This window comes from Necator americanus, chromosome V, assembly GCF_031761385.1.
Source record: "Necator americanus strain Aroian chromosome V, whole genome shotgun sequence".
Classification (NCBI taxonomy): Eukaryota; Metazoa; Nematoda; class Chromadorea; order Rhabditida; family Ancylostomatidae; genus Necator; species Necator americanus.
The window spans coordinates 3,758,643-3,780,596 of NC_087375.1; the positions used below are offsets into that span (position 1 = coordinate 3,758,643).

Genomic DNA, 21,954 nt, shown 5'->3' on the forward strand with positions numbered 1-21,954 from the left:
TGGGACCCATAACCCATAAATAAATGTTAGTCGAGAGGAAGAATAAAAGAATTAAGAGAACTACTTGTTTATTTTACTAGTTTACTAACTTTGTTTACTAGTTGTTCACTTGTCGTCAATTCAGTACGGTGGATTTACTGAAAGCTGGTGAACACAGCCTTGTTATCAACAACTTTTGTTTCGCCTTTGCGCGTTTTCGCGAAGGTGAACACATAAGAATTAAAAAATTAGCTTGAAATATTCTCCTAGTTCGGGACCTAGTTCTCCGTGGCTAATCTCAAAAAGGAGAAGTGATGCACTCAAAAAAAAGTCTGTTCTTTTTTTCAAATTTCTGAGTCATTAAGCGAAAGAATAATTTTCTATTGCACCTTCATGATGACATTTAATCATACGAACTCATTATACATAAAGTTCATGGGAGGAAAGTTCAGAGTCTAATTAAAATCGTCTGGTTTATTGTGCAAAATCGCGTAAGCGGTTACGTGCCGACGTGTGAATGTGCGCGTTAGACGGGCTTTTTGCACGCGCTTTTACCGCGATTGCAAATGATTTTCGCGTGAGCGCGGGGCAAGTGACGATACGGTTTTTTACATTCACCCTCACATTATTGTTTTTGATGAGTTGACGTGCTGTTACGATACCGTTTGCCTAACAGAGACACGCTGCAAAGGAATGCAGCACAAAGGTCGTGAACTTTCGAGCGGGCTACGGTGGATTTTGGATTACGGGACAAGGGACCGATCGTGGCGGATAGAAAAAATATTGAAACTGAAGGAAAGGAACGCAATGGATGCTAATTTAAACATTCTCGTGTCTTGGAAGCTCGGGATACTTCTGCCTATGCTTTCTATTGAAAATTCTTCCTATTTTTTTTTATTAATAGAGGTCCCATCTAAAAAACTCATAAGGATACGGTAACAAAACGTAGTACATGACTACAAGCATAGTTTATACGTGTTAAGGTAGCGTGCTTCGATAGTGCCTCTTATCATCATGCCAGTTTATGCAGATACTGCCCTGATTTCATTATTCATGGCACAGAAAATAGCATTAGTCTGCCCACAGAGTTCAGAACCGCGAGGGCGGCGCGATTCGGCGGCTCTGCGCTTCAATGGTTATTGAGTGTTCAAAGCCTTGCGCTCAATAACCATCAAAGTGCATAGCCGCCGAACCACGCCGCCCGTACGGCTCTGAACTCTGCGGGCAGCTTAACATAGGATTTAGAGTTTTCTTTCTAACATCACACCGCTTAATATTCCGTTTCCGTGGTATTAAACCGCCAGGACCATCATCATTTCCAGCAAATATATTCTCGAACCCAAGGGAGTGTATAGATGGCTCAAAACGACATCCAGAACAGCGCAGTTGGGTAAGCGGCTGCGTTCGAAGCGGCGCGGTGGAGCTAGTGGTTGGGACCGCGACGGGACCCTCGCTAGCACCACTCGTCGCTGCAGTTTGCGATAGTCCCACCTTGATTCCAACCGCTACGCTCCACCGTGCCGCCTAATTGCATGCTTGCTTAATTATTATTAATTATTATTTATTTATTATTTTTAATTATTTATGCAGATCCATCGATTGGAAGGTTAAACGGGGATCCATGCAAATATGCTGGTTCCCTTGCGTCTTACGGTGAGATTTTTTTAACCGAAGTTACTAAAAAGAAAGCGAGAACCGCTGCGAATCTCGTATTTAAATTTCACTGAAGCGCGCTCTATTAGGATGTTCGGAAAGTGTCTGCCAAAATACGGCAAAATTTCAAAACAACGCAACTTTTTAACTACATTTTATTATTCGACGAAATAATCTCCATCAACATCGACAACCTTCTGCTAACGTCTCACAAGATCACGGATTTCTTTGGCGTAGAACTCCGGCGACTTGGAGGCAAAGAAAGCCCGAAGATCATTTTCGAGGTGGTCACGATCATCGTATCGCCTCTCTTCCAGGTGATGCTGAAGCGATCGGAAGAGGTGGTAGTCGCTCGGGGCCAGATCCGGGCTGTACCGTGGGTGCGGTAGAACTTCCCATCCGAGCTCCAGAATTTTCTGAGAAGTCTTCTTCGCGATGTGAGGGCGCGCGTTATCGTGCAGCAGGCGAACGTTGTCGAACTTCAGGTGCTCATTGCGGATCTTGTCGGCCAGCCTTTGCAGTTGAGCGCAGTAGACCTCGGCAGTAACTGTCGTGTTGTCGGGCAGCAGTGCAAAACAGTAGATTCCATGAACTTCCACCAGACGCTCAACATGACTTTCTCATGGATTTCACCTTTCACAAAAGTATCCGGCATTTCATCGTCAGTGCACCATGCACGTTTCTGGATGTGGTTGACATATAGGACCCATTTCTCATCTCGAGTGACGGTGTCCAGCCAGTCGAATCTGCGGCTTCTGGAGAGCAGCTGAGTGCAGATGTCCAGGCGTCTTTGACGGTTGCCGTCGCTCAATGCATGTGGGAGCCACTGACCGAGCTTTTTCACCATTCCGAGAGATTGCAGTCCATTGCTCAAGGTGGACAGCGAACAGTTAAGACTGGCAGCAAAATACCACACACCTTCACATGGACGCTGCTCCGCCAGATTCTTCAGTTCGTCGAACGATATTGCATTCGGTGGACCAGAGCGAGGCTCATCTTCGAGTTTCTTGTTTCCGGCTTTGAAGTGCTGGAACCAGGCGCGGAAATACCGCTCAAAAGGGGCTTCAGTGCCGAGTACTTGACTTAAGTTTCGATGGGCTTCAGCAGCGGGGTGGCAAGATTCAAACTAGTGACGTAGTGCGTGTCGAATATGGGTGGAATGTTCGGGCATTATAGGACGAAATAGGCAAGGAAGAAGGGAACCAGATATGTTATGTGCATACAAGCGGTAGTGTCCTCATAATATATTTAAAACGGGAACTTCCAGAACATCTCAAAAAATCTGCGCTACTGCGAAATTTTTGGCAGCTACTTTCCGAACACCCTGATAGTAGTGTTGTTACGCTTTACGATTCCCTTCACTTTACATGATTTTCTAGAGGTTACTCGAACGTGAAAAAACGTAGGTGAGCACATAGTTGTAAATGAGCGTGAGCTACTTGAAGAAAAAAATCCCAATTAGAATGTTATCGGATGTTAAGCGAGGCAGTCTGTGATTCTAAAAAATCTTCGCAAACTTCACTTTAGTTAGCTTTGCTCAATTGAACATACACAAGAAGGATGGATGATGTGGCCAAACTGTTGATAATCGTGGACTCGTGAACGTTTTCGTGTTTTTTTTGCGTATATTGCAGCATAAGAGATTATTTAAATCTGTAGCGATTTAAAATCATCTCTTATGTTGCAAAAAACTCATTTGAGGAAAATAAACGATCTGATCTAGGGTATTTCTAGTCGATTTTCGTGTACTAACCCATCATACCTATTTTCTATTGTTTATTTGTTAGCCTTCACGGCTATTATGGTAATCCACTAAAAATCATCAATAGCGACAAATGGAGTACACAAACACTAGACATAAATTACATAAAAGCATCGAGTAAAGCTAATATATGTGAACTACAACTACAAATTAACACCCGTGGATAGATAGCTATTCAGGAATTGTCTCGATTCCACGTGGTCGTCCACGTCTGCTAGGTGATTTGGGCGTTGATGGTGTGCCACCAACCGATGAAACTGATGATCCTGTAAGAGAGTTATTAAGTTTTTCTTTGTTTCATTGAAAAGCATTAGCAGAACAGAAAGAAAGAGAGATGGATCGAATCCAGGAAGAAGGAAATAAAATCTGCATGATTATGTGGTGACTTCGAGGAAAATTAAATGTGCTATTGGTTCAAATGAAATAAAATGCAAAAGAATAAACTCAGAAATATCTTAGGAATATTGCAGAGCAGAGAGGAGTAGGAAATGATATCACCAGAATTTGCCAGAATTTATGGTTTAAAGGGAACACCCCATGAATCTGGCGTGGTATGGATTTTCGTTGGAGTATACCTATATCAGGAGCGGATGTAGTGTAGCGGCTAGAGGTTCCGCTTCCCGCACGATCGATCGGGGTTTCGAATCCGCCCTAGTGCTCACAAAACCTTTCATCCTTCCGGATCGATCGATAAATTGGTACCAGACTTGTCTGGGAGGATAAAAACACTGACCTGACACATCAGCTAGACACCGCAAGTAATTGTACGGGCCAGTTACACGTTCGTAAGCCTCAAACGAATCTGAACCAAAGTGAACGTGGGGGCGCATCCCAAGCGGTTTGATTAAAGCCAGAAGCCTTATCGTTTATTCCTATATCGGGTCGTAGATTATGAATGCAGGGATTCCGCTCGTCTCTCACTGTATCACTGTGAATAGAGACAGCTTCAGAATGTAGTTCCTTACGACGTCCTCTACTGCAACGCGCAACCCTTGGGCCATGCCTCCGCCTGGGATTCGTCGAATGAAATGAATTGCCTTTCGGGGCGCCCGGATGGATTCCGACGAATCGCAGGCGGGGGCGGAGTGCAACGGCGGCGCGAAAATCCACTCGGGCGCAACGATAGGCAATTCATTTCATTCGACGAATCGCAGGCGGGGGCGGGGCGCAGGGGTGGCGCGTTGCAATAGAGAAACCGCATCCCGAAGCAGTCTGTTTACAGTGATTTAGGAAGAGATGAGCGGAACCACCCCTGTATTCATAATCTACGACCCGATATAGGTATACTTCAACGAAAATCCATACAACGCCAGATTCGTGGGGTAATGCCTTTAAATACCATTTACAAATGTTACGGGAGGACCAAGAAGAGTACTTGGATCTAATCTGTTACAATCTCTAATTCTCCTGGAACATCCCGTCTTTGCTGTGGAATAAAGAGCCTACTGTAAAATGACTGCACACAGTAGGCTTGGATGCAATCATTGCGCATAGTGACAGGTGTTGTTGAATTCACCGCCACTGTGCATAGTCTTTGATTGTTTTAAGGGAATTCTGCTAGGATATGTTGAATTTATTCGATTTCCACAATAATTATTTTGAGACTGACCTCATTACGTATTATCTCAGTTCGGCAGCACAAAATCGCAGGATACTCTCAACTTGCACTCTACTTTTCATTGAGGGTTCCTTTCAAGAGGCTTTTGGTGGGCAACTGCTTTCCTCATCAAAATAAAGATGGATTATAAGAAAAAGCCGAAAAATAGAAGCTGTTAGGACTATTCAATAGTGTCACTTCCTATACTGCAATAGGCGTATCTCGTTCCCCTACAAAGGAGTTTTCCACTAAAAAATGACAAACACAACTGTCCTGATCGCAAATTCACAATTTTCTTCACGGCTTCATTACTTATTACCGTTTCGAAGTATCTACAATACTGACCCCAAGATTCCCTTCGCTAATAGATCATTGAGATTATTGTGGATGAATCTGTAGATGGAAAAGAGAGCGGAAAGAAAGTGAGGTTAAGAAGTTACTTCCCGCTAAGCCGAGGCAAAGCAGAACAGAATACAGTAGTATATTATGTATATACAATATAATTCTACATATGCTATATATAGTGCAATAGACACTATCATGCAAGTATTACACTGAAGAGAAAATGTAAATTGGTCAAAAAATTCGTACCGCTCGTCCTCCGTGTCCTCGCCGGACTAAGTTCAACCACACTTGCACTCGAAGCACGTCGGGAACGTGAAGTAGATCCTTTGCCTCCAACTGCGGCTGCCTACAAGCAAAGTTTGGTGAGAACAACTATTGATATTTTACCAAGTTTCTAAGCTGTATCGTGATGTTCTTTTTTTTTTCTTTGGAAAAACTCTTCACAGCTTAGTTAATGCTATCCATGCTATACATTCCCTGAGGATATGCTGTGAATCACAGTAAAACGTAAGCAGCGCTAGTGCAAAAATCAAAAAAATAATTCCCAACATTGTGGATGATTGATTGCTATCCGATTGCACCAAAAGCAATCACCAAAAGCTGAAGTTACTCATATATAGCAGAAGGGTGCCGTCCTACAGTATCCTGCCAAAGCCGAACCTAAATAGGTCAAATATCAAGGGGGAGGATGGAATCCGTAACAACAACTCTGTTTCATCACGCTGAACTGCCGTTCATAGGAAACTCGTCGTCGACAAACAACTGAAGCGTGTAGTTAGGCCTAACAGCAGAAGGAGCAGCAACGAATGGATGGATTCTGTGCGAGATTTAGATATCTCGGCAAAGCTACGGATAAGCGTATCAAACTATGATATTACCAAGGTGATCGAGTTAACTAAGTCCAATCCGTGATTCATACTGTCTTGAAACCAAAGGTGCTATTGTTTGCGCCATATATTTCCCGCGTAGGTGAAGGGAACATCTTTCACATAAAAAAAGCTCCGTGAAGTTTCTTTCTCAAGTTATTCCCTCTACAGTGGATATCAAAATACAAAAGGCGGTGCCCAGACGATGATTTCGTCAGCGAGATTTTTCTAAAAAAAGAACTACGCACAAATTCAGGGATCAGAGCGCAAGAATGACCTGGCCATCAGTTCAAACGACGAATTAATTCTTCGCATTAAAATATTGAAATGAAACAATGAAATAAAAACAGAATCAAAACTATAAGAACTGGTTCTAAAGCGTCTGGTCTATTAGCAAATTTGTGTGTGTTTTTTTTACCACTTAAGATGCGCTAATTTTTTTTTTGCCGATGAAGTAACTCACTACGCTAGTGAGGTAATAAAATTAAGGATTTCACACGCCACTTCTGATAGAATCAAGTAAAAAATAGCAGAAAAGTCACCTCTGTGTTTTCAGGTTGTTGCTCAACAGCTGCCTTTCTACGTGAGGGTGGACGGGACGAACCTTAACAAGTACAATTATGCAGAATTTCACGTTAGAACATTTTTCATTTCTTGCCTGTAGCAGTCTCCTCTTCCACCTCTTCAATGGTTTCCTCGATATTCAGTGTCTTCGACTTTTTCGATTTTATGTCAGGGATTTCAGAATCTGAAAATAGGCCCTTGCAAACCTAGATGAATATGGGAAAGTGAGCTAGAAAGGAAAAAGGTAAACAGTTGCATATCACCTAAGGGTAGTATTTAGAAAAATTTTGAAGAGAATATTGAAATAATAAAAAATTTAAAAGGGAAAAAAAAAATATAGTACGTGTCGAATATGGGTGGAATGTTCGCCCATTATAGGATGAAATAGGCAAGGAAAAGGGAGCCAGATATGTTACGTGTATACTAGCGGTAGTGTCTTTATATTATAAATTTAAAACGGGATCTTCCAGATCTCAAAAAATCTGCGCCTGCGAAATTTTCGACAGATACTTTCCGAACACCCTAATATTTATAAGGCGATAAGTCAAAGTTGCGCAAACTCTTTGTTGCCGCAAACTCTTCGAACCTGACCTGATCGAGTTCTACGTCTGCTTCCTCCAGGTTCAATAGACTTCTTCGCCATGGCATTCTGAAGAAGTAAATAAGCAACTACAAACAGTTCATAACAAAGAATCTGTGGAACTGAAACATACGTCAAAATAGGAACGAGCATCCATCTCCCCTAACGGATTTATAGTATCGAATTTTTCTACAACAGAAGTAAGACATAAGAGTTATTCAATCACGAGGTTTTCAACAAACAACTTACGCTGCAAGGCTTTAGCGGCTCTACCAAATGATTTAGTTTTCACATTAGCTGTTTCCTTTGCTTGTTTAGTTGCTGACATAGAACGCGTAGGGGTACGCCTGTAAAATACATGTAAAATAAACAACGTAAGAACTCTGCAAAATAGCAAGTCAATAACACAGATGAAACCATGTAGAAATAATTCACAAGAGGATAATTCACTGATGATTACCTCGAAGGAGATTTTCGCGTGCTTGTAACAGGTTCATCCTCTGATGTAGAAACCTTGCGGGAACGAGTAGCGCGGCTAAAACTGTAGATGTTAAATTTGAAAAAAAAAACTGTAAGAATGAAAAGAAAAAGAATAAAAAAACTGTTTCGCATGCACCTTGGGCTTTTCCTCGCACTCCCTGTTGTAATCGTAGCTTCACTTGCAGTAGAAGTTTCACTTAATCTGCGCGATCTTCTACAATAACAAAAATTTTTGTACTAAATTAGGGATAAAAAAATGCAATTTCATTCATTGTACCGTGGAGTTCTCGTTGTTGAAACAGTTGGAACGTCGTTTTGCCTTGATCGCGATGGTGTTCTTCTTAAAAACTACATTTTTACTTACTCATTGATTTCGAAAAATATTTCAAAAATTTAACAGTTTGATCGAAAATTACTGATTTCACCTCATTTTTCATTTTTCATCCCTTTCAAATTCTATCTTTCACAGACACGTAGTGTACTACGAGCTTTTTCTTTCACAATCGACAATTCTGTCAACTTTTTATAAGTAAAAAAAGAAAACGTACGATCGTAATGTTCTCGTAGGAGTCTGAACTACAGATAAGTTATCGGACTCTTTATCTTCTCTCGACGATTGTGGAGGAGTTTCTCTGGAATTTACACAATTAAAAAAATGCTACTGAGGTTCTGCTTACTTTGAAATTCAAATAAACCTACGGTGTTACCAATTCCGCTTCCTTTGTGGAGCTACGTGTTCTTGCTGGAGATCTTCTGAAGTAGTCCCATTCAATTCAAAAACAAAATAAGCAAAAAGCAAAAATTGTTACACAAGTTACCGTGGAACAGATGAACTTCTGTCAAAATTAGGTCAACGTAACTCACTATTTTTTACGTAGGTTGAGGGTTCGGGGAAATTTTAGAGGTTGTGCTCTTTCCATCAGGAATTGAGGGCCAAGGACGTACTTCAAAAATATCGCTGTGAAAACGCGGAATTCTACTCACAGATCCCTGGATCTGAGACATCAAAAGCACTTAAAACCATCAATTCACACGACGTCTGAAAATCACAACAAAAGGAGTTACGCCCCATCACAAAATGAGGGAAATTTTCGCGAACGATACGATAAATTTTGCTTTGTAAGGATCTCTAAGTCATTTTTGTTGGACGTGTTTTCAGTGACGTCGCGCAGATCGGAAGCTGAGAGTGATATCTCGAATTCTTTAATTTGAGGTGAGGTATGTTCGTTTTCACCTCGACACTTCTGAAGTACGTCCCGGCCGTCACCTACTCTCGTGAAGACCTAAGAAACTTCCCCGAACGCTGCTTTTAATATAACAGAATAGATGTTAGTCCTTCTTCATACGATAACAACGAACCTATGTTCAACAATATCCGTAATCCCTTTCTTACGCGTTTCTGAGTCCATGTCGTGAGCCCTCTTCTCTTCTTCAAGATTGTGACTTTCGGCTGCTTTTTCCCGCAATCTTTGTGACTGTCTCACAGGAGTAGCTGGTGCAGATGTGCGAGACATAGACTGTACATGAGTGACCGAATTAAACAAAATATTTAACTCTCTTTGCAGCAAAAGATACCTTTCTGAAAGAGCGCTGCTTACTTTCAGTTATACCACTAGATGAATCTGGCTCAGATGGATGTGGTGATCGAGCCCCTGAAGACGAATACGTGCTTTTTGGGCTGCTTCCTGAAAGTGCAATGTTCTGAGTCAATAAGCCATTTTATTTGTTATTGCTGTCATAGGATGGGATAAATCTTTAGTAAATATGGAGTTTTCCGCTAATATGTGTCCTCCAGCATATCACAATACGAGAAATGGATGCTTCTTATGTTCCAAAATCTTCAAGACTTCAAAACCACTTCGACAGCAAGTTCGGCTCATCCTCTTCACTTCCCTCTAGAGCGAATCCCTTTCTTCGCAATAAATTCCACAATAACCGAAGCATGGTACGGTCGAAAAGTTTTGATTCATTGCCTATTTAGTGTTGTAATGTTTCTACCTGTTTTACCGTAACTATGCTTCTTTTAAAGACTGCACGCATTTAAAACGGCTTTTGCCATTGCATACTACTGTGATTGACTAGATACGAGCTAGAGAGCAAAGTTAAGGGGATATCTCGCAGAGAGTCTACGTATGACAATGAAATGCAGCAAAACGAAATGAAAACGAGGATTTCTGACTATTTTTCCAAAACAACCTAACTGAACAGTTGCACATGGAAGAGAACTACCTATACAACCAAATATTCTGAACGAAACAAATTTTAAGGAAAAAAATAGGAATGAACGAATAAAACACAACTTACCCGAATCATCAACCAAAACTGGTAAATCGTAATGAGCTGAAGGTGAAGAGATTGCTTCATGTGAAACTTCAACATCAGAAAGACGAGATCCGCTTAAAAGAATGCTAACTGAAGAATGTTAAATATTTGATAGAATAAATACGACCTCGAATGAGTGTAAGTAGGGATAGATTCTATTTCCTCCACGCCATGCTGTTCCACCACTTCCGGTAATGGCGAATCCTGTTAAAAATTGCATTGCAGAAAGGAATTTTTTCAGTTAAATTCACATTGCTGCAAAAAAAAATCAGAACCTTCGGACTAAGGCTCTTCAACTTAGTACATGGTTGACTCGTATGTATTGATCCAACGCAACTAACTTCATCGTCATTCTAAACAGAGTGTTCGAATGAAAACCGAATAATCTAGTGTTTTCACATCTCAAAGCTTAATAACATGCTTCCATACAAGATTGACGAGGTTTTCTAATAGACTTACCACAGTATCGAGTTCAAGTGTCGGTTGTGGACTGGTCTCATCAGAAGCGACTTCAAGCTTAATGTTTTCCTACATCACATGATCCCGTAGACAAAATTCTAGGAAGAACTATACCCTATCCGATTTCTTCAGATTAGGAGTGCACTCGAAGCTTGACTCGTGAAGTGAATAATCTACCAATTTCGTATGAGGCTCCGCGATTGGGCTATCGATCACGTCAGCACTGGTAGGACTTAAAACGATAATGTTAGAGCAAAAAAAAAACATTCAGAAAAAGAGTAAAAACCAACGAAATACCTCCTAGACAAATGTGCAGCGTCTCCAGAAGCGAGAGCAGTTGCCTCAAAAGCAGTATCTTCTTCGCGTTCGTCTTGAACTTCTTCTGCTACCTGAGGATGAATATAATGATGAAAATAATGAAAGGTATCACGCCCGGTAAATCATACTTCGACAACGTCTTGCAGCAACGGTTCTACTGTAACACTTTGGAAAGTTTGTCCATCAGGAATGCTGAGGGTAGAGGAGCGCTCTACAATTGAGGTTGTTTCAGCCGTTCTCGTCACGACAGACTCATACCTAAATAAGATAAATAGGAAAAAAAATAATATTTATAATGACGTTCTGCAACGTACCGTACGATGTTAACAGAATCATATTCAAAGTTTTCATCCTGGACTTCGTAGGTGTTGCTCGGCTGTTTCTTGGCCTTTGGTACTACGTCCAAAATTTCACCCTCATTTTGTTCTTCTCGGTAAATATAATGTGTATTATTGTTTCCAAGCGTCTCCAGCTCATCCTGCTTCTCAAACTGTTTGTATGATACTTGGTCAAGCTCAGCATGTCGTCGAGTTCCATGATCGACCCGTTGTACAACAATGCGGTCAGTCTCGTAACCTTGGATAATATCCTCTACCTCCTCGGCAGGCTCCATTTCATCTTCTTCATCCTGCTGTTCGAAACTTCGTTCCTCGCAGTACTCGACAGTAATATTCCTCGCTGCATGTTCCTCACCCTCCTCGTGCTGTTGTAAGTCTTTTTCTTTTAATACAAACTTCGAAACGTGCACAGCTTCTATTTCTTCTTCCTCATCTTGCTGCTCTACGGAAACATTTGCCTCATCTTCTTCAATTTCGTCTTCATCTTGGACTTCGAGTGACTTTTCCAGTTGAGCTTCCGCTGTATCATCTCTATGTTCGGGACTGATGTATGGGATAAATCCCTCTGATACACCTTCCAGTCCTTCTTCTATTACAGGAGAATCTGAAGAGTACTCCTCGTACTCGAAGGACTCATCGAAGTTGGGCTGGAAAGTAAATGTTTCAAGAGGTGAACTTTGAAGTGGTAGAAATTTAAAATTGAAAACAGTTAATTACAGTATTTATCAACGCTATCTAGAAGTAAACGAAGGGATTTCATTCGTTATACTTGGAGACAACAAACTTTTAAATCTAGTATAAAAAGAACAACTTCACGTTACTGTTTAGAAAGCATAAATGAGTTCTGTACCTGAACATAAGCCCAACAAAGTACATATCCAGAAAAGACAAAGAAGACATACCTGAGCCATTTTCTCCAACTGTTTAGAACTATCAGAAGCTGTGGTAGTTTGCTCCACAGACGAATGACTAGACGATGGTAGGTCAAACTGTAAGCGATTTCGAGACGGTGAAGCTGCGCGCTCAGTAACTGAAATTAACAAACGTAAGTACGAACAAAAAAGTACAGATCATAAACAACAACAGTTTCAGAATGGGACGACTTACTTGTTTTGGCAGATTTGAGAATACTCCGCGGAGCGGGTTTTTGAAACTCTGTTTCTGGTGTTTTGTTAATCCACTTTCGCTGAGATTCTGCTTGTGCTGCAGCACGAGCGCGAGCTTGTGGCGTTCGCAGAATATCCGTTATGGTGTTCAAAGTATTTGTTGGGATATCCCTAAAACTTCAAAAATGTTTCCATTTTTGAACGATGATTTGCAGAATAAAACTGCACCACGAACTAAAGGTTACCCAAAAGTGAAATTTAACATTAAAACGTCTCTTAAAAGTTGCTGCAATTTGAGAAATGCAAACCTCGGCAGAGAAACGCTTTCTTCCTCACTAAGGTCTAGCAACGCACGCTTCGCCACAGACGTTGTCTTATCAGACTGAAAGTAGATAATTCTTGAGTGCAAAACTAATAAAACTGTTAGAAAGTAACATGTCAGAGTCTCCATGAAAATGAAACATTGACGTTCAATTCGGCAGAAGTCTCGTCAAACAAACATATTTGAGGCGATTACAGCTGAGCATACATCAAAACAGGAATTTCACTGTCACGATAAAGTTAATAAAGTGTAAGAGAACAAAATTTTCGGAACAACTATATCGAACCCACAGTAAATATTGGAAATTTGGATGTTTTTTACTTGCAACATTTATAGAAGTGTCGATTGTGCCTGTTCGCTATGAACTAAGCGGAGAATCCTTCCGATGACAGATAAAAGAAACGAATAACGCAGACATTTTAACTATTTCATAAACATTACTTTACAAAAAGGGTAGAAAATATTCTTTGTTTTAACTTCTATCTCAAAGGGATGGAAAACAAAATCAAATACGTATACATTTCATAGATATGCGTGAACAACTTCTATATGAAAGAGTGGGATTTCACGTCTGGTGAAGGGATGAGGGTGTGGTTACACACATAGTACCTTTCATACGATTTTTATGATACCATAATGTTTTCTCACCGAACTACTAGGATTCCTTAAGAAGTACACCTTAGTTCCGTTCTAAACTCTAGAATAAATAGAACACGCTGTTCTCACAGATACTTGGATGAGTATGCTATGAGGAAATATCATGGTGAAATCTAAAATAATTTTCACTAAATGAAACATCTACTCAGGAAGATACTGGAACGAAAATGCCAGTATAGGGAATACCCCAAACTGGACTACTCTAGGGTAAGTGTCATGAGCAGGTAGAACTACATGATGCACTTAATTACATGCGCAAATTTGCACCAACTTTTGCGTAACAAAAAGTAAGTGCAAAATATATTTAAAAATTCCATTTTTTTGCTCAGGTATACAGTGTTACGACAAACCTCAGTAGAGACATATGAAGAATTCGTATTCATTTCTTGAAGAGGTGCTGCCAGTTGACGTTTTCGCGAGGACGGATCAATATGCGACTGTCTAGAAGAGAAAAAAAAAGAACTCGAGGGGGTTAAAAAAACTAAATACCAGTACCGTTTATTTAAAGGCTTTGGAGTCTTTCCGCGATTGTAAATGGCTGTATCGGCTGTACACTGAATGGAAGAGCATCGTTCACGCTCTAAACTATGTGTGAATTTATAAAGTGAATGAAGTCTCTGTAGAAACACTACAAATCTTTATAACGCATACCGAATTTCTCAATCTTTTCTTTCAGGTCACTCGGCCATGAGATTTGTTTTGATGAAGAGGGCGCGTTGTTTTGTCGGAGCATACGCATAACTGGCAGTAACTGTCGATATTCCACAATTATTTCGTTGTTTTCGTATGTAGGAATTGGTAACTGAAACGACTAATGCTGACGCTGTTTTGTATTCCCAAACTAAACATTTTAACCTCCACAAATTGATCATATCGATTATTTCTGGCCAGATAACATTGCCACGCAAACTCGCCAAAGGGGACGTACTTCAGAAGAGCTAAAGAATTCAGCGGGACAGGAATGTGTGCGCAAATTAAAATAAATAAATGGAAACAACATTTCTTACATTTAAGCTTCTCTTCTTCAGCAACAGAAAGTGGGCGTGGAATGCTTAACATTTGCTTGACTTCGGATTGCGCAGAGAGACGTTTGCCTGGTGATCCTTGCCCAGAAGTATCTTCACTCACTCGCTAAATTATTCTTTAGTACTTTGGAATTTTAATGGATATATAAATAAAGAATTGTTGTAATCTGTACAAAACTGAGTACTGGAATAGCCTCTCAGAACCAAACTTATAAAAAAGCTAGACCTAAAAATCCCTCACCCCATTTCTTTTTAAGCATTACAGTAACTGCTGTGCAGAAATCGTCAAGTTGTTCAACTAAAGAAACGTGAATAACAAACCTTTCCATTGTCAGCGCACCAACACTTGTATAGGCTCCACAGCTCGTCCTTACTTATACCCAGCAGACCATGCATCTGTTTTGTTACAACGTCAACAAGGTTTAAATGCTGAAGAGGAATTAAATATAGCGAATACAGAACAAACGTAAGCTGAAAGCAACTATTACAGAATCGGGAGAATCATCATTCATTCTCTTGCAGTGTGAATAGTCCAGAAGGTAATAGGCAAGAAGTTGTCCTTTCCATTTAGTGGGAATATTCAGGAGTAAAATAGGAGCCAGCAAATTCTAGAAAAATAAATGTAATAAGAAAAAAAAAGGCAAAACGAGCAAGTGAAGTACTTTAAATACTATTATATTATATATTGCATATTTTATACCATTTATTATAGACCTTGGATAAAACAATTCTCCATCAAGACTTAAAGGCATCACCCCACGAATCTGAGGTGGAGTATTCGTATACGGGATCGTAGATTAAGGATAGGGGGTAATTCTGTGCATTTCTTCCTAATTGCCGTAAGAAATGGCCTGGAAGATACGACTTCGAGTGTTCTTGCGCGCTATTTTCCATAACGAGTTCGATTGAAGCGCGCCAGCCGTGTGCGGCCGTTTTTTAGGCCAATTAGCAAGAAATGGACGGAATTGCCCGCCTCTCCATAATCTACGATCCTGTATACGAATACTCCACCTGAAATCCGTACCACCTCAGATCCGTGGGGTGATGCCTTAGAGTTACTCACCAAGAGCGCCGGTGGATACCACTTTGGTCCTTCTGCAAGCCAGAACGGCTCGTTTGGTGACTTACGCTGCATGCGAGCGACGAGCTTGTCAATGTATAGCTGCTGCCTAAGACTTTTTTTGTGATTAAATATCACTACAGTGCTAACAGCTTAGTATACCCCGAAGCCTTCGATCTTCGTTCTTCCAAGGCTTTTTCCATAGCTAGCCGAATCTCCCTATCTTCAGCTACAGGCAAGATTCTCGATTTAATTAGTTGGTGAATTAGAGCAGAATATGATCTCAGATTATCTGTTGCAAAACGTTGCACCTCGAGACTAGTGATGTACTCCTCTGAAAAGAAAATAAAAGAAATTGTTATGAAAGTGCAGACGCATACTACTGAAGGAAATAACCGACAATGAGCGTCTTGATATAAAATACCATATAGCTCGCGCACCTACGCAACAGATATAAAATATAATGTACAACGGAAACTATCGAGTATGTATAAAGTACAAAACCGAACATACTCGTCTCATCCTGTTCCCGTTCACAGGCGTTGATTAACTCCCTTAGAATTTGTGAACCCGCCACGAAAACGTCGTGTACATGAGCCAATGACTTCTGGCCGGCTGGAGAAAGAGGTGCAGAAAATCTTGCAAACAACGGTTCGACTGCAATACAAATTAGTGACATAAAAAAGTAATGATAGAACTAAATCTTACATTCCAACTAACTTGTTTCGTGCATTTTTTTGGTTGCCTTGTCGATTTCCTCCCAAATCCACGATGCAATCAGATGGCGCAGTTCAGTGGATTCACTAAGCTTGATAAACTGCACGATGGATACAGCACGTTGATGACTAACTAATGTGCACAGAACAAAGCATAGGTTGTTGTACTGAAAATGTCAAAGATACTTTAAAAGTTTAAGATACAAGAGTAATATAACAGAAAATGAGATGTAGAGATGACCTGATCTGTGGTTATAGGCTGCGCTTCTTTTCTGCAAAAACCTAGAGCAGAAAGCCAAGATGACGCCGAAGTAGCATCTGCCATGTGCATTTCTAGATCAGCGCAAATCGTGGACAGTAACTGCAATAATTACTAAGGACTTTGAAAATCAACAATCGCAAATATTTAGTAACACAATATTATAGCCGATGAACAAATTGCCGTACTGCGCCAAACCTGATTTGGAAGACTGGGCAAAGTGAACTGATAACATTTTTTTGCACCGGCAACATGAACCACGGAGATCTAAAATAAAGTCATGTAGAACCCAACAATTGACGAAAATTTCGAGGAATGTTCTAAAAACGGTTATAGAAAGTCACCTCAAGTGCTGAAGGATAGAACATTTGCTCCGCATCGCTAACGTTGGATATAAAACGAGTAATACAAGTTGTATCAATGGCCAAATCCTAAATATTTACTCCACGAACATGTAGATTAAAGGCAGAAAGAAACCAAATGTAAGAATTGCCGTGAAACCTAGTGGTTTGCAATTCATCTGGGTCAATTCTTAAATAAATATTTCAAATGTATTTGAATGATAAGTCAATATGAACCATGCCATATGAACAAGTATCATGAGTACTTATAGTCGGCGTAGGGTATGTTCATTATGGTGAGTTATGCGAATACCACAATGCGCGCTTCTTCTCTGCTTCACACGCACACTGTCTCCTTCCCATATTCCTATGAATACAGTACAACATAATCTTTTGAACATCAAGTTTGCATTTTAATTTGCACACCCAAAATTACTTCACTGAAGAGAAAAATGTTCTACAAACAAAAGAACTATCTCTACAGAAACAAATTGTAGTCAAGAAAACATTATTTCAGCAAAGTTCCGTCCACGTTCAGTTTGATGTACTCTACATACTGGGACTAGTTTTTGTGTTTAATAATCGAGGTTTTTTTTTTCGCTGTGAGGATTTTTATTTTAATGGTACACTACTCCGAGAAAAAAGACAAAAGATGTATCTTAGGATCCTTTGAAGAGCTGCCCGGAAACAAATATGAAGGATTAGTAATGATTAGGACTGTAGGAATTAGATGGAAGGATTACAAACTATAGAGACACATCGGTTTTGCTATCACTTCAAGAAAATCCCATAAAGTACATCTTTAAGGTATTTGCACTAAGTGGCGCTCTTATTTCTCGAAGTAAATAATTTAATAAATAGGGGCCCTAAGGCCTAAGCATTAGTTTCAGAAGATCTATGACATGTAAGTTAAGGTTTTTAGGAGAAAAAAAGTAAGTTACAGCGTCGAGAAATAAGAGCGTATTAAGTGCTCCCTCCTCCGAACTACATTTTCCCCAAGAAACCGTCACTTACAAGAAAAGGCATGGCTTTGAAGCAAAAATTGCTATCATTTTATGGCAAGGAAAAGTGAATATTGCAAATCGCTTGTTTCCTTTTCGGAAATTCCTTGTTATAATCATTCACCTTTATCAGAGAGAAGTCTTCCTCTTTGTGATGCATTGGAATGGGATGCACCGTAGATAAAAATGCACACTGTTGAGCCGCAGTTCCATCGTGAGCGATAGATTGCACAAGGCGTTTGTAGTAATATGCATTAAGGTCGAAAAGGCCACCCTGAATATAAAAATGGATAAAGACGACGTGAGAAAAAAATGACTTAAATGCAAAAGCATGACTAAAATGGAACAAATACAAACATCTAATAAAAAAAAGGGAAACAGGTAAAAACCAAAAAAGTTCAAAACAGCAAAAGAAATATTGAAACTATGCAAATATGGAAACGATACCATCAGACAGGATCCATGTTTATCATTGGCGATGTAGGAAAAGAATACTAGCGATCTGTCTTTATCAGGACCTGAAACTTTGAAAAAACAAGTTCATTCAAATTAATAGTCGTATTAATATTAAAAGTTGAGGCACCATTTCTGAAACTATCCCTTGTGGAGTCGTCGGAACACCGAAGTTCAGCACGATCTCGAACTAAATTTTGCATGGAAATCCAACGAGTGGAATTGTGGAACGGAATCTACAAATCAAGCATTAAGGTGTGCATATTAGCATTGCTATAACATTTAAACGTACAATCCAGCTAATCACTTCATAATAATCAAATAATATTGGAAGGAAATTACGGGGGAACATATTAGAACGTCACAACAGCAAAAAAAAATTCTTCCATACGTACCAAGAGTTTAATGGTGAAGACGGGTCTATTCCAGGAACGCTCATGTAACGGAAGAGCCTCTTCATCAGGAAACATCACTTCATACAAGCATAGTTGGATTGGCTTCACCTTGGTTGTTCTAGAAACGAAGACAAAATCACTCTAAGCCTGCAATGTATGAGGACTTCTAATGTGCTTACCCGTATGCAGCGAAAAACCACAGATGCGATCTCGGATCGTCGTCTGGTTCTAGCGGTGCTATGAACTTAACTGGAGCACTACATGGATAAACCAAAGGATCTCTGAAACCAGAAGAAAATATCCAACATTCAATAACCTATGACAAAATGAAAACAAAAATGAAACTTGTCAAAACTTACATCGTAGGACAAGTGGTCAATGATATCGTCATAATCCCACCGAACGAGAATCCGACCAAGACAGTGCGACTTTTCTCCAAAAAACTTATGCAAGTGACGTCAACCAATTCTAGAATGATCAAAAGGAAAAGTTTCCTGGGAAGATGAGAAAAAGGACACATGTACATCAATAAGTATAACCTGTAGACAATTTTTTTGCAAATGTGTGTCCCGTAGAAGGGTCGACAGTGCTATATAGAAATTGATTCCCAGAATGGAACGGTTCTGAATAGAGAAGGTTAGAGAAGTTCATAGAAAGAGGAAGAGGGGTTCGAACTGCTGAGATTACAACACAGTACACGACGAGTAAAACCTTACTCAATCCATCAGTAAGCTTTACGGTCACAGGTGTGTTTCCAATATCCTGATGTCTATCAGCAAGTTGAAAATGGAGAAGATAGCAATGAGCAAGTCGAGTTCCTATCAAATAGAATTCGTCATGAAAAAAAAATAAAATAAAGACCATAACAATAGTTGTATTCTTACCTACAGCAATAATATGAGGCCACGAGGACATTCTTGGATGAAGCAACGGCTGCAGTTGACTCATATTTGGCTCATCCACGATAACTTTAAGACAAGTAATCTAAATTGTGTGCTGTGTCGTCTTTTTGAAATGGAAGAAATGTCATCGACAAAAAATCAAATAGATTTCAGTCGAAGGATAAGATTATTCTTAAAACTCCTCTCACTTCGTCCTCATCGCCACCAACGTAATGCAAAAATATAAGCTCCTCTTAGAGTGCGAACGAAGCAAGCTCTTGTTTTCAAAAATCTCTTGAAAGACAAGAAAAGGATATAAAACTAATCATAATAGGATCAACGTCAATAGAGAACATCAAATACCAGAAACCAGAAATAGAAATGTGTCAGAAATTGTGCATGGAATTCAGACGGTTTTCTATTCATAAGAGGTCGACAGCTCCATCAAAAACCCATAGAATATGGAAAACGCTTTTGTAAAAATGTAAAGAAAAAATAAGCACCTCCTCTTCAATCTTCAATTTCCGCAATTGTTTCAATTGACAGCCGGTCCATCGCAATAGAGCTACGCAGTGAGGATGGATGGGAACTTTAGCGCTATTAAGCGCAACAACAAGCCCAAATCCTTCGTCTACACATAGAAATTAGCAAATTATTTGAACACTAGAAAAAGTAGTGAAATCCAGTACCTGAACTTCGGAAATATTCTACATCCTGTATTGTCAGCTCTTCACTGAAGATATAATGAGCTTCCATTCCATCTTCACGAAGTTTATGTATTGACAAGGTGTTGGCACAATACAAGGCGACGAAATTCGTGAATTCACCTTAAATTCGAGAGGAATTTCATTAATTACAACGAAAAAAGTCCTTGTACACATACCGGAACAATCCATCAAGTACTTTACGTTGAGGTCATAACCATTTCGAGTACGGACGAGTTTCGAGTAGTCCAATTCGAAACCGTTATCCAGTGGAAGAAACTTTTGCCGCAAGGGATCAGGGACCCTCGCTGCCACTTTCATATCCTAACATATCGAATAACAGTAAGAAGTACAATCGAAAGAACGAGAATAATTTGCGATTCCAAATCTATAAACGAACTAGAAAAAAAGAAAAAAAAAACGCTGGAACTATCTTCTAGATGAGTAATCCACGAGCATCAAAATTCTCAAATCCAAAAAAAAAAAGTTAAAAATTTGAAACATAACGTCAACCCCGCAAAATATTCAGTTAAACTCACTTCTCATTTCACAAAGAATTAAGAAAAAAATTATTCCAGCTCCCGAAATACACCGAAAAAAAAAACAACAGAGAATACAAAATCCCTACAGGGGCTCACTTATCCTCCGGCTATAAAAAATTTTCGAAAGGAGGAAAAAAATCCAAGGAATTAAAACGCAGATTTCGCGGCTTCGAGCGTCGCGCCGCTCCTTGCGATGCGCGTGAGCAAATGGAGCGTTCAATCTTAGCATACAATGTACGTGCTTTTCATAAATCGTATGACGTGCACGTCTCCTGACACGATGACACTTTCCTTAAACAGTGTTGAACACACGATCCAATATAAATTTCCCCTGAAGTCAGCTCGGTTACGGTCTCAGTTTTTTCCCCATCTAAGCCTTTTCTTAGATGAATAGCTTCTTTTCGCCAGTGATCCTCCCTGTCCCTGAACCTCCTAATCAATTTGCGGCTGTAATGTTCGACTCACTTATCTCACGGGGTCTTTTTGTTGTTTTTAGAAATTCTTTTGATCCTTTTGATATCCTCACAAGCCACTATTCTCTATTAGAAGGTGCTTAAACGGTGTAGTCTAAAATCTCACGGACTAACTAAGTTTATGTGACCATCGTATTCCTTACAATTAAAACCCTACTTTCTGTTCCATGCTACACACAACCTGAATCTGTACTTTTATCAGCTCATGTACTTCCCCAAGAGATAGGTGCTAAGGCCTTATGATAGGCGTCGAGAACTATTTTCACTCAGTAACGATGATTTCTCTGAGAATCACCGCGAAAGTTTGGCATCACTAATTGACTACGAATTTTTTTCTCAAATATCTTCGTTACATGACATCATGAACGCATTTTTCGTGTTTTTGTCGACTATATTTTCTGTCATAGTAAGCTACAGTCGCCGCCGACTTGACAGTATCCTCGGCCGAGAGTGACAGTTGTACAGTCAGTGAAACGATCCAAGGTTCCGTGCAGTTGAGTAAGCGCTAAGTAATCGAAGCGGCGCTGCGGCACCAGCCGGAACAGTTGCTTGAAATCGAGGTGGAGCCATCGCTGTGTGGTCTCTGCAAGTTCGTCGTGCAGTCCGAGTGAAGTTAGTGAATGGTCCCGCCACGATTGCAATTTTACGCACCTCCGCCTACGCAACTGAGTCAGGCTTCACGTCGTTCTGATCGTGCTATATGTAGTGAACACTTCCTGACACTGATTTCAATATTGCAATTCGATCACTTCGTCG

The 21,954-nt window shown here is 40.0% G+C and overlaps 3 protein-coding genes across 3 annotated transcripts; all 3 read right to left on the minus strand.

Annotated features, from left to right (window-relative positions):
* Positions 1–1,832: 1,832 nt before the first annotated feature.
* Positions 1,833–3,392, minus strand: RB195_012832 (uncharacterized protein; the record flags this gene model as incomplete). The annotated part of the gene is made up of 3 exons (XM_064202396.1): positions 1,833–2,179; positions 2,266–2,709; positions 3,386–3,392. The coding sequence occupies 3 exons, from the start codon at positions 3,390–3,392 to the stop codon at positions 1,833–1,835; spliced, it is 798 nt and encodes a 265-aa protein (XP_064058277.1).
* On the minus strand, positions 2,114–2,479 carry RB195_012833 (uncharacterized protein; the record flags this gene model as incomplete). Its single annotated transcript, XM_064202397.1, has 1 exon — positions 2,114–2,479. The coding sequence occupies one exon, from the start codon at positions 2,477–2,479 to the stop codon at positions 2,114–2,116; it is 366 nt and encodes a 121-aa protein (XP_064058278.1).
* A 173-nt stretch (positions 3,393–3,565) lies between the features above and the next one.
* Positions 3,566–20,504, minus strand: RB195_012834 (uncharacterized protein; the record flags this gene model as incomplete). The annotated part of the gene is made up of 51 exons (XM_064202398.1): positions 3,566–3,660; positions 5,583–5,682; positions 6,745–6,806; positions 6,861–6,950; positions 7,358–7,415; positions 7,480–7,535; positions 7,596–7,693; positions 7,807–7,881; positions 7,963–8,040; positions 8,104–8,166; positions 8,375–8,458; positions 8,526–8,579; positions 9,186–9,343; positions 9,402–9,511; positions 10,131–10,222; positions 10,276–10,352; positions 10,424–10,501; positions 10,608–10,664; positions 10,722–10,839; positions 10,905–10,996; positions 11,054–11,183; positions 11,240–11,910; positions 12,166–12,293; positions 12,371–12,540; positions 12,678–12,751; positions 13,699–13,789; positions 13,844–13,928; positions 14,000–14,150; positions 14,204–14,286; positions 14,356–14,479; positions 14,695–14,802; positions 14,862–14,981; positions 15,437–15,542; positions 15,596–15,767; positions 15,947–16,090; positions 16,154–16,316; positions 16,391–16,510; positions 16,607–16,675; positions 16,753–16,839; positions 17,875–18,024; positions 18,198–18,268; positions 18,334–18,439; positions 18,599–18,716; positions 18,778–18,879; positions 18,958–19,066; positions 19,138–19,221; positions 19,315–19,416; positions 19,483–19,582; positions 19,983–20,110; positions 20,169–20,306; positions 20,363–20,504. 51 exons carry the CDS (start codon positions 20,502–20,504, stop codon positions 3,566–3,568), a joined length of 5,841 nt encoding a protein of 1,946 aa, XP_064058279.1.
* Between the last annotated feature and the right edge of the window lie 1,450 nt (positions 20,505–21,954).